Here is a 12,693-nt window from a genome sequence, read left to right on the forward strand (position 1 = left end):
TCCGTTTCTCCTTGTTTTGCAGAAAGATTTGATTTTCAATTTTTGTCCTTTTCCTTTTGCTTCAAACATGTGTTCAGATTTTTACCAAGTTTAGAATCTTCTTCTGTTTTTTTCTCGTATCATTGATTTGGTTTACGCTGAATCTTGTTATGAATGCATGAGAAAACTTTTTTCTCTCGTGGTTTTTTCCTTCATATTCTTCATCTTTTTCGTCTTCTCGTCTTCCATTTTCGCCTAAAAACTTGTGTGAGATAGAGGAAAAAAGGAAGCCAAAAAAGAGACAGAGAGTCCCCTTGACGACTCGCGTAGCATTCAAAATTGCGAGAGGCATATGTGGTTGGAAGAAAGTAAAGGTGTGGGGGCTCAGCAGTTTTTCATGTCTGCTTTTCACACATTATTCGATTTCTACTTGGTTTTCGTCTGACTCGTACATCTAACTTTCATGTTTAGGTAGTAATGAGTAATTTAATGACGCGAAACGACCAACTATCAATGTTTTGAAATCACTCAAATAGCCACATTTTTCTTCATTTCATCGAATTTATCCTACAAACATTTTTATCGTTTCTCTTCATTAACTGTGATGATTCATCTTCAATTTACTTTTTTTAGCATGGACAAAATCTCGAATATGTACAACTTCGACGATCCACCCCCGGAAAAGTTAAGCTTAGAGTTGTTCAAAATAGAGAAGAAAATTGGAAAAGGACAATTCAGTGAAGTTTTTCGTGCAGAATGCACCTGGGTTGAGCTTCATGTAGCTCTCAAAAAAATTCAGGTTTATATTCAAATTCTCCTCTTGCGTATTTAGCTATCTAAACTTCTCTTTCAAGGTATTTGAAATGGTAGATCAAAAAGCTCGCCAAGACTGTCTCAAGGAGATTGATCTACTCAAACAACTTAACCATGTTAACGTGATCAGGTAGGATAAAAGGGTTGTCATCACGTGTTATGATCCTATTTATAGATACTACGCATCTTTCATTGATAACAATCAGCTGAACATTGTTCTCGAACTGGCCGAGGCAGGAGATATGAGTAGAATGATAAAAGTGAGGATAATCACGATAGATTAGCCTCATTTTGATAATTCAGCACTTCAAAAAAGGAGGACGATTGATTCCTGAGAAGACAATCTGGAAATATTTTGTTCAATTGGCTCGCGCTCTCGCCCACATGCATTCTAAGCGGATAATGCACAGAGGCACCACTCTCTACTATTTATATCTATATAGAACTGATTTTCAGATATCAAACCTGCCAACGTGTTCATTACTGGCAACGGAATCGTAAAACTTGGCGACTTGGGATTAGGCCGTTTCTTCTCATCAAAAACAACAGCTGCCCACTCGCTCGTTGGCACACCTTATTATATGGTGGGATTTTGGTTGAGAGAGAAACTAGTAATTTTCTCACACTACGGTAGTCAAGGGATTTGGAAATATCACGTCTGCGTATGCTAATGTGTTATCGAAAGTGCAAAAAATTAGAGAAGTGCAGCTAGAAAGGAGGAATCGTATAATAAAAAACAAACTTCTGAGTATTTAAGAAAGTTATTTGACGAACGAAATTCCGAATTTTGTTCAGAATCTAGCTTGAAAATCTACACAATAAAAAATTAGTTTTTTGGTTAACCACCATATCTGACAGAACGATTGCAATTTTAGAAATTTCTAAATGTTTCAAGAACCAGAAATTTCAGCCAAAAATCGGAAACTATGTTTTTTCTCAATTTTTTTGATTTTTCTGGTCAAAACTTCTAAACAACATTTTTTCCAATTTTTTTTTTCGGACCCAGAAACCGGAACAAATTTGTCGATTTTTTCGGAATGTGTTTTTTGCTTTACTCAGTTATGCAGGCTAAATTGAATAATCAACAATTCTTTATATTCATAAATTCAACTTTAAAACTTGGCAATCTAATTTTCAGTCCCCGGAAAGAATCCAAGAATCTGGATACAACTTCAAATCAGACCTCTGGTCAACCGGATGTCTTCTCTATGAGATGGCTGCTCTCCAATCTCCATTCTACGGGGACAAAATGAACCTGTACTCACTGTGCAAGAAAATTGAAAACTGTGAATACCCGCCTCTCCCAGCTGACATTTATTCAACCCAAGTGAGTCATTAATTCAAATTCAAAGAACCAAAGAAAAAAAACATTCTAGCTACGTGATCTTGTCTCTCGATGCATTCTTCCGGAAGCCTCAAAACGGCCAGAAACTAATGAGGTCCTTGAAGTGAGTTTATTTTTGGAATGTTGTTCTTCTCTTTTTATTTGTTTCTCTTTTTTTCAAAAAAAACACAAATTCAACAATTTAGGTCGCCGAACACATGAACAATCATTTCTCTCCGCCCGACGAGCAATCACCGGTTCCTTCTACGCCGCAATTTTGAGTTTTTTTCAATGAAGTCTTGCATCCGATTTTACTTTTACTATTAGATTCGAATTTTTCGTGTTTTTCTATCATATTTTGTCTTATCAACTATATTTTTGTGATTTCTCAGAACCGTGATATTTTTTTCGCATCATAAATATTTGTTTTTTTAAGCGTCCCGTTTTTCCAAGGAAAGCATAAATTGCCTAAAAACCTATAAACTGACAGAAAACTATTTTTTTATCGGTTGTGAACCCAAGTTTAAAAAAAAACTGATTGGTGTGAGAAAAATAACGGCTGAGAGCGAATATATGTTAAATTTTTCTTAAAGGCGCAAGACCGAATGACCGTATTTTACGAGGTTATTTTGAATATTTTAATCCCCAATTTCTCAACTGTTCAGCAAGTTTTATTTTTTCTCAAAAAACAATGAAAATCGTCGACAAATTGCTTACATTCAAAATAGAAGAGATACATCTTGGTTGTTCCACACAGAAGATTAATAAGATTCTCGATAGCTTAAAATTTGAAGAAAATATTCAGGCTCTGAGATTTCAAAACGCAAATTGTAGAATGTCTCAAAAAAGCGTTTTCACATTTTTATTGTTTTTCAAAAAAAAAAATTTAACCTATTACCTTTTGTTGGAGCGCTTACAGAAGTTTTCCTATGACTTAGAACTCATTTATTGTTGTTTTTATCTTTATTCCTGGTTTTTTATGTCTATTCAACTCCCGAAATGTGCATCATTCCTCCTATCCTATTCTCGTCTTTCCTTTTACTCCCATTTCTCACGACTTTTTGTGTCCGCTTCTATTCAAAAGATTGCCTAACTAAACCGAATGAGTTTCCATTTTCTTTTTCTTCTTTCTCCTTCTCCCAAAACATCCATTTTCCTGAAATGTGTTTCAAGATAAGAGTTCTCCCATGCTGTTTTTCACATTTGATCCTGGCTTTTATCTCATGGAACAAACTCTGAATTTATCGATATACAAAAAAAATAAGGGGGAAACCACGTGTTCAGACTCTATCTATCTTTTTCAATTTCCGTTTTTCCTCTTGCCGAAACCCGATTTTCCGGAATGGAAGAGGCGACGTCGTTGAAAACTGACGCCGCCTCCAAATTTTATCATCCGGTTCTTGCTTATTCTTGAGTGGAACAAAGTTCAATGACTTTCAGGAAAATATGGTAAAGCGAAAATGGCCTTTTTGTGAAATCCTCGTGGAAAAATGGTTTATGATGCTTATTACTTTGGCTCGTAGGAGTGAGAAAGTTGTAAAGAAAGGATATGTTTTTGAGGACTGTTTTTTTAAAGTTTTTTTTTTGACATTTTGAAATCCTAAGGATGATAGACAATTTCAAAAATCTAGGTTTTATTATTTTTCGTAATCTTTTCTTGAAAGTTTAATCTTCATTCTTTTAAACTGCTACAAATCACAATAATGGCTTCAAAAACGTCGAGTCAAGTGATTTTTGATATTTTTCAATTTTACATCTATTCATCAAAAACTAGAAGATATTTGCAAGTATTAACTGAATTCAGTCCAATTTTTTTCTCTTTTTTTCACTTCTGTATCCGATTCTTGCTCTTTTCAAAATACGATTTTTTGTTTCCTGGTAGCGAAATCAAAAGATCTGAAATTCCTGAATTCTGACGACTTTTTTCCAACACCTTTGTTCTTTTTCTTCTTCAGATCTTTAACCTCAACGCGCACCACTTCAAAGAGCGCAAATTATTTTTCTTTCTGTAAAAAACTTTCTTTGAACTAAGCGAACGCCTAGCTTTTCAAAAGACCCAAAATCATTGTCGTCGGAATCAAAGGCTGCCTTTTTCTTTAAAAAAAAGAGACAGTCCACTCGAATCATCTATCTGTATTTCCACTGATAACAAAAAGACGTTCAAAAAGTCACGCAAATCGAAACCTCTGGTATCGCTGCCCTGACGTCAGTGCTCAAAGGTGCTCAACCTCGACGGGGGAAGATTTCATTTTCTCACTTGGTCTATCTCTCATCCGATTTGTTCTTTTGTTTTCTCTCTGCGTAGGTAACAAAAAGGGATGCAATTTGTGCTTGTTTTACACATGAAGAAGGGCTATTTTTGTGGTCTCAACTTGTGCATTTGCACCTATTTTTGAATTTTCAATAGGCCTCTGGTACTTTAAAGAATACTGTAATCGTACTTCCAGTACTAGCAAAAATTTTAATTCAAAATACCGCGTTTCCGCTAATAAAAACCTGTCCAAACCGTCGACTTTGAAAGTAGTTATCTCGATTCTTGTGGAAGCTTTCAACATTTTGTCAACTGAAAATTTTGTCAAGTATTAGTGATATTATGATGAATAATATTAGTGATATTATGATGAATATTATGATGAATAGACCAAAAATTGTCTAAAAACCCTATTTCGATATACTGATACCAAATTCAAGGAAACCCTTGTCAAATCGTGCTTAATTCCGGGCAAAAAGGAAATGCCAGGAAATCATAGATGGGACTTTGATGAATTGATACAAATTATTTGTCTGCTCACACGTTCCCCGCTGTATTTTTCTGGTATTATAGGAATCTTTCATTTAAATTCACGGAAAATTCTGAATTTCTCGAAATATCTTAATCGGGGAAGCTTCTCTATAAAAGTAACGAGAATTTCAGCCATTTTAGTCTCCACACACAAGCCCAATTCAGCTCACTGACTCATTTTTTTCCACACCCACACTGAGAGAGTAATTGAATGAATCGAGGCTTTGTTAAAAAATGACTAATTACACTTCTCTTGCAGTGTTTTCAGTTAAAACACTTTATCGCTTTTTCTCTTCATTGTTTCTCCCCCGGGTCAGATAGAGCAAAAAAGATAGAGCAAGCCTAGGTGGTCTGTGAGTGAAGTTCTAGCGAAAAGCAACAAGTTATAGAGTGTTTGTTGAATATGAGGATTTGAGAAAATGAAATTATGCAACAGCTATAGTCATTAGTGGGCCCCCAGGATTTGTTGTTTTCCAAAAAGTGTGTTTTTTTGCGTTACTATTTTTTTGACATCATTTTTTTTGAAAAGAAAATACTTTCTTCTGGAAAATCGTAGCTTCTGATTCATTGTTCATACATCTTTTTGTAAATCAGCTGTTTTTTGAGCGCCCATTGTTATTAATTTCCATTTTTTATGAACACAAAAATGGAAAGAAGAAGCCGGTTTCTAAAACATTCAATTTTCTGATCAAATGGATGTTGGCCTAAATTTCTTCCTGTTCAAAAATCTATGTTTATGTATTCAGTTGATCAAGACAACTATCTCATGAAACCAACCCTATGGAAAATTCGTAACCTCTTTTCAAATATTCTCATTCTTTCACCTCTCACCGCCCATTAGAGCAAATCTTCTGGAACGTTAGACTCGCGTAATTTAGTTAATCTTCCTTTAGTCTGCTTTTGTTTCCCCTTCCTTGTCCATTTTCCTCCCCACATCATTAATTCACTCTATTTTCACATCGAATTTGTAATTCTCCCCCTCATTTATATCTTTAAATCTTGAGCTATAGATAACCAGATATTTCTGGCTAGGTCATTTATTTTGTTTTTACGTTATTCCTTTTTTTTTCTTTTTGTTTCGTTATTGCATGTTTCTTCTGAAGATTATTGAATGCTCTTTGAGCAAGAAGGAGAATCCTACTCTCAGAACATCTAGACCCAGAATAATGGGAATCCCGAGGAAGGACAGGAAATTAGATTTTGTTTATACGATTGGCATATGACGATTTTGAGGGGTAATCAAAAGTGCGGAAAAGTCAGGAGGAAGGTTATGAAGGATTGTGCTTTTCTTCATTTTTATCTGCCTCGTTCCATAGCCGTCATCTCTGCCATATACATCATATCCTAAAAATGGAGGCATAGAAGGAAACAACCATTTGAAACAGAAAAGAATTTTCAATAAATTTATGATTAGCGAACACAGTGTGAGGGATCCCGTTGGGAAATAAAATAGAGTAGAAAGTCTCGAGGATAACCTTTGAACCTGGACCATGGAGAAATGTATTCCTTGTTCTTGACTTATTTATGTTAATTAGAGTGTGACCACGAGTTGCTTTTATTGCTTGCGATCTCAGATTCAAGGTTTTTTATTTAGTTGTGGGATTTTTTGATATTTTTCTGATAATCTTTCAAAGGTCATCAAGTTAACTTCCTCACATACAAAAGACTGAAAGTCACCTGAAAGTGTTTTTCCCGTCAAACTAAACACATTCCTTCAATGCGATGACTCCTAGATTTCATTTTTGGTCTGTAAATGTTCATCTCAACATGTTTCGCCTTTTAATCGTGTCATCTTCATATCAATGTCAAAATGAATGATTTTCAGAGAAAACATCCCACACGAATTTCATATTTTTATGTGTTATAGATTTGATTTATTTTAGTGACTCGAATATTCAATTTCTTTAGATTTGATTTGAGTACACCAACATGATATGATTGGTTTCATTGATTTCTCCATATTCCTGTTTCCCGTATTTTTCTACTAAGTTTAAGTACTTCTAGCAAGAGCAAATTTTGATTCACAACAAAATTTCACATCCCAATTACCAATGAATCAGAATTCGTGTGTTTTAAAAATTTTGCCAATTACTCCAACGCAACGCCTCTCTTCCGGGCTTCTATTTCTGCACTACAATAATACAACTTTTTGAAACGAGAATGCTAACTCAAGTACTAATTAGGCAACAAGTTCAAACTCTCAAATTGTTGCAATTTGTACTTGTGCAGAGAAAACATGAGAAAAGTGTCTGGAGCAGAAATAGTGCAAGTCTGGAAAATCTCTAGGTTTTCGTGTAGGTCTTGTTTTTTAAAAAGAGGACAAGACACATCATTCTAAGAAATTGGAAAGCAGCACAAATCTAACAAGTTGAGGATGATTAATCATCTTTGAGTGTTCTTTATACAATTCTAAGAATCTGGCGAGAATCTTCACAAGGGAACCTAAACTCCTTGTGAATCCAGATTTCGATGAAGTTTCCAGGATTAGTTGAGAATCGAAAAATTAGAATTCATTCGCCAGTTTCAGCCGAGTTATGGCTGTTACAGCATCAAAAATCGCCTTTTCAGAAGCAGAAAATTTCCAAGACGGTTTTCCCAGTTTCTAGGAGATTTTAAAACATGAAATTTATTGTGTTATACTTAGAATTGAAAAAGTTTTATTTTTCATACATTTATTTTTAAAAAACAGTTTTTTTCTCAATTTTCGGATAAATCTGGTAAATAGTAAAAAAAATTCGAAATTAAGAAATCTTCAATTTTCCGAGAAAATGTTCGAAATATGGGAACTTATCAGTTTTAAGCATAACACATCATTTTTCGTGTTCTGAAACGGAATCTGAAATTTTCAGTGATTTCTAAATGAGCTATTCTAAACCTATCCAGAAATTTTCATCAAAATCAGGATTCACAAGGTGTTGAGGTTTTTGTCAGAACTTTCCCAGACGTTCAGAATTGAACATCTAAAGTAGGTGTCATCTAGAATCTATTTCCTTGTTGCCCCCAACAAAATTTATTTGAAAAAGAACTATTTTCAAATTCACGAGTCTGAAAATAAAGTGAACACTGAAAACATGTTTTTAAGAATTGACTGAAATTTTTTCCTTCTTCTAGTTTCATATTCAAGTGATCTTCGGAATGCTGGTTCTTTTCATTCTTTAATGTTTCGGATGATTCAGCTTATTGAAAGTTCTAACAACTTTGAAACTCAGCCATGCATCTCTCTCTATCCGTCTTTCAAAGTGCATCACTTTTCACATTTTGTATGGGTGTGAGAAAACAAGTGGTGCCGCTTACGTAATTGTGTGAGAGCCGCCTTTTCTCTGATACATGTTTTCCAGAAACTTGTCCAACAAGTTGATACTTGTCAAATTTCGAAGCAGGAACTTTTTTCCTGGCTTATAATGTTGTTTGACCCTTCAAAGCTGTGTGATATCTTGATATCTGCGACACGTAACTCGAAACTCGAGACTTTGAAAGTTTGAAACAATTGAAAGAGCAAAGACAAATGATGCGAAGTTTCCGCTATCGCATTCATCCGTCAAATACATGTTGAATATGAGACGGAGGCTTGCCACATCTGGAGACTTGAGGTCAAAAAATAAGACGGGCGACGGAGCCGTCGGAGCGGATAAAAAATTCCACCTGACAAATGCATGGAAAATTGTTGGATTGCCGTTCCTGAACCTCTCTTGAGAAGTTCGAGAATATGATCTTAGACATCAGAATCCTGATAAGTTTTTTTTTCATCAAATAATTTCCCCGAATCTTCTACAGTAGGTCCTTTGTTGACCACCTAGAACTCGTCAAAAAAAGCCACTATAGGTTTTTCGTCTTGCGTCATACCCGAATCTCTTTTTTCCGATAAGTCTGAAAAACGTGCAAAACAAGAGTTTTCGGTCACAACCTCTAACTAAGGAATCGAATTTTACACCGCTTGGGGAGGACATCCACCATAAAGCGTCCGCTCCAGAAATGAGGCCGAATGAATATTTGACTTTTGTTTGAAACCTGACACTCGTGAATTCTTCTCATCTTTTTTCTGATGCGATTTTTGTGTTCCTCTTTTTTCATTTTTCGTTTTTTTTTCCCTGAACGCTCGGGATGAAATCCGTTTAACGCTTAAATAAATTTTACAGAATTTTCGAATAATACATTTCGCAGTAAACAGTTTTATTCCAATAATCTTGAAATTTGTATTTTGACCGACATGTTGTCCAAACAAACTCAGTCAATTCGATCAAACTACTCATTACAAAAGATCACTCAGCTTTTGCATTTTATTGTCTTTCTGCACCTAGTGCCCCACTAAACAATGAATGGGTTCAGGTAACGAGCAATCTCATGACGTTTTTTTTCATGCTCCGTGAGCCAATACACGTTCTATGATGCTCCCATTAATAGGATTTTGTGAGTTCCTCTTTTCGGCTTTTCGTTGCAAAGAATGCACCCATATAACTTGATTTCTCACTTTATTCGCAGATTTTTGATTCTAAAGTTTTCGTTTTTTTTATGTTCTCAACTTTCTAAACATCATTTTGTATCCAAAAATCTAAATCCTTTTCAAATGAGTAGTAGTAGTGAAAAAACATATACCTTCATTTACAACTTCCGTGTTCTCTTTTTTCTCCTTTTTATGTGCTTTTCTTCTGGTCAGTGCACCGCTCCTACTCGAACCACGCATTCAATCCTTTCTTCCACTGCAACATTTTTGACATGTGCACTTGAAATTTGTGTTTTGTTTCGTTGACAGTTTGAGAGATGCATGATGATGACCAATTTATCATTTTTTGGAGAGGAAATTATTCAATTCTGTGCTGACTTTCGAGTGGTGCTGCTCTCCGCCTACTATACAAAGTTTTTTGGTGTTTTGATCTTTCAGGATTATTGGCCAACTCAAAAACACAAAATAGTGTGTTAGTATCTGAGTACAGGTCAATTAGGATATACAGAAATATATTTTCAGTTGTTTTTTAGCCATTTAGACCATTTTCAAAGGGTCTGAAGCTCGGCTGTCAAATTTCCGATCAATTTGAAAAATTTTAAGGGTGTAAAATACACTAAAATTGAAAACTTTGCATTCACAGAATTTTCTGAGAATTACTAACTTTTAGCTATTTTCCCATTTCTGAAATATACCCATTTTTTCCAGTGTTTGTACTGAAAGCGCTAAAAAACAAATGTCTCTCGTAAACCGACCAAACACTGGAAAACTAAAAATTTTTTGAAGTTCTGTGAATGCAAGTGTTTTGATCTAAATCTGTACGTCACACTACAAAATTTTCAAAGTGATTGGAAACTTGACAGCCGAGCTTCAGACTACTGAAAATGGTCAAAATGACCGGAAATCAACAAAAATACGTTTTCATCTAGATATTTTACTGATCGGTACTGTATATTTCAAGAACTCTTGATACAGTATCCGAACCTAGACAGTATGACTGATAAACTAGAATAGATTCTGTATCAGAAAATTCTAGAGAAATAATTATTCAAACATCCCACGGGTACATGTCATGAAATTCCCAGACACATGTTTTCTTCATAATCTCAATCTTTTGCCTGATCCACACCATCTTACAGATTCCCACTACCCCGTGATTTCTGCAATTTTTCTCTTGATCATTCTTTTTTACCTGATTTCATATTCTTAGTATTCTTCTTCTTCACTAACCCCGCCCATTTCAGGCTGGAAGCAAGCCACGCCCCATATTTCTGCTTCACCGAAAAATATCATCTCATTCATTTCAGCAAGACTAGTATTTTTCAAACCTACTCATACCAATTTAGTTAGAAATTACGTCACATAACTTTTATAAATGCATCAGTTGAGATAACTTCCGGAAAAGAAGTTGACTCCCTAGAGAGACAATGCTTGCAAGTAGTAATGGTCAGTAATCATTGAAGAGGAGGTCCAATTTTTATTTCTGACACCGCTCTTCTCATCCGCCTTCATATCCCATTTATCTTCACTTTTTTCTTCACTTTTAGCCTCATTCTGCAGAAGAATGAGAAGATAAAATAGGAGGAGTGGAGGGTGCGGAGTGGAAAACTAAACATTGAGCATTTATTAAGACGTCGAGACAAGACAACATGATCCTCTGACTCTTCAGGATTCGGGTTTCATGTTTCTCGACTCACCTGAAAATACTTTGAAAATCGTTTTTCTTCTTTTTTCCTCCTGATTCTTTATTCTTCGGATTTTGAAATTTTATTTCTTGCATTAAATTTTTCTACAACAAAAAAAAAAGAAATTGCTATTATTTTTTGACATTTTTTGGTTTTGTTCTTAACCCATAAAACCCTCAAAGTTTCATTTCGCATTCCCCCGTTTTTTTCCGTCCTCCCACATTAATTGAATTTGAATTCGAATACTAGACAAAAGGATGATATTCATTAATTTTCCTGCTATTTTCGTTTGGATCTTTATCAATTTCCTTTCTGTGCCTTCTTTTTTTCTAGAAGTGTTTTCATATAAATTATTTTCCAGAACACACTCTATTGTACTTCTCGTGAGAAATAATGGGACAGGAAAACAGCAAATGCCCTCATCAATCTCTGGCTGAGAAACGATACAAGGTTGAAAGACCGAAAACAAAAAAAGGTGAGAATCCCTGGAACGACGCGAACTTTGACGCTTTTCTCGCCTATCACACAAAATGATCGAACATATCCCACTAGAATCTTGCAACTCCGAAGTAATCCCATGGGATATGATAGGCTCTTTTTGGAGTTTCACGCGATAAAAAATAGGAATTCAGAGAATTAGGTTATTTATTTCAGTGTCGTCGGGAAGTGCCACTGATCGAAGTGCACCACAAAAAATGGACGAGGAAAGTGCACCACTTCGTCTTACCGTATCCAGTTGTGATGTGAATGCCGAGGATGATTTGCCAGAAATGCGCAAACTTTCAGTGTAAGTGTACTTGAGTAAATTTTGGGTGTTTTCAAGATGTTTGTGGTTCCTTGAAAAGAAAATTGAATCAAAAATCAGAGGGAATTGGGTAATCCGAATACCAAATTGGAGTGTGTTTTGGATTCGTCCATTTTTGGGGTTCTATTTGTAACACCACCACATAAAAAATCTCTATTAAATAATTTATGGGTTTTCTGGTAATAGGATCCTGGTCATGGGTCCCATAGGACAACCCAAGGTCAAATGTGGAGAATTCCGGATGTTGTAAACAAGTACAATAATAGAAATTTTGTACCGGTATCAATTTGTTTTTTTCAGCATGCAGCTGTTTTTCAAAATTTATTGTTTTTTGAGGAAAAAAAAATTTGGGTCTTCAACGATTGAGGGGTACAAGGGGATGCAAAGTGATTAAAGAGTACAAAATCCATGATTCGGCGGTACAAAACTTTTCAACAAGTTGTATTTTTTGTATATCTGAATTAAATTTTGTTTCTAAACGTTTTGTAGCTTTACTGAGGTAAACATTTTTCACTCAGCGATACGGATAATACAATTTATCTTGGCGTTTTTTACACCCAGTCACAAATTTCGTACCCCTGAATTAGTTGTTGCCCGCTGTATCCCCGAATCGTGGAACTACCCGAATTTTAGGTCGTTTTTTGATAATTTTCTGTAGCTTGGTTTTCAAGTTTCCAGTCAGTTAGAGAAATTTTGATGGTGTGAAACATATTTAGATTAAAAATTGCATTCACAGGATTTTTCAAAAATTTCTAGTTTCTGAGCTACGTGCCGATTGCTGAAAAACACCTGTTTTGGCCTGTTTTTGTCCTGAAGACGGTACAAAAAGCAGGAGCTCTTCAGAAATCGGGAAATAGCTGAAAA

General features: G+C 35.2%; 2 protein-coding genes across 2 annotated transcripts; both read left to right on the forward strand.

Moving 5' to 3' along the window:
* Window positions 1–613: 613 nt before the first annotated feature.
* Window positions 614–2,397, forward strand: Cbr-nekl-3 (the record flags this gene model as incomplete). Its single annotated transcript, XM_045240142.1, has 6 exons — window positions 614–778; window positions 834–922; window positions 968–1,052; window positions 1,931–2,119; window positions 2,169–2,240; window positions 2,323–2,397. The coding sequence occupies 6 exons, from the start codon at window positions 614–616 to the stop codon at window positions 2,395–2,397; spliced, it is 675 nt and encodes a 224-aa protein (XP_045091488.1).
* Window positions 2,398–11,417: 9,020 nt separating this feature from the next.
* On the forward strand, window positions 11,418–11,815 carry CBG00137 (the record flags this gene model as incomplete). The annotated part of the gene is made up of 2 exons (XM_002645212.1): window positions 11,418–11,499; window positions 11,679–11,815. The coding sequence occupies 2 exons, from the start codon at window positions 11,418–11,420 to the stop codon at window positions 11,813–11,815; spliced, it is 219 nt and encodes a 72-aa protein (XP_002645258.1).
* Window positions 11,816–12,693: the final 878 nt, after the last annotated feature.

This window comes from Caenorhabditis briggsae, assembly GCF_000004555.2.
Source record: "Caenorhabditis briggsae complete genome, chrX, whole genome shotgun sequence".
NCBI lineage: Eukaryota > Metazoa > Nematoda > Chromadorea > Rhabditida > Rhabditidae > Caenorhabditis > Caenorhabditis briggsae.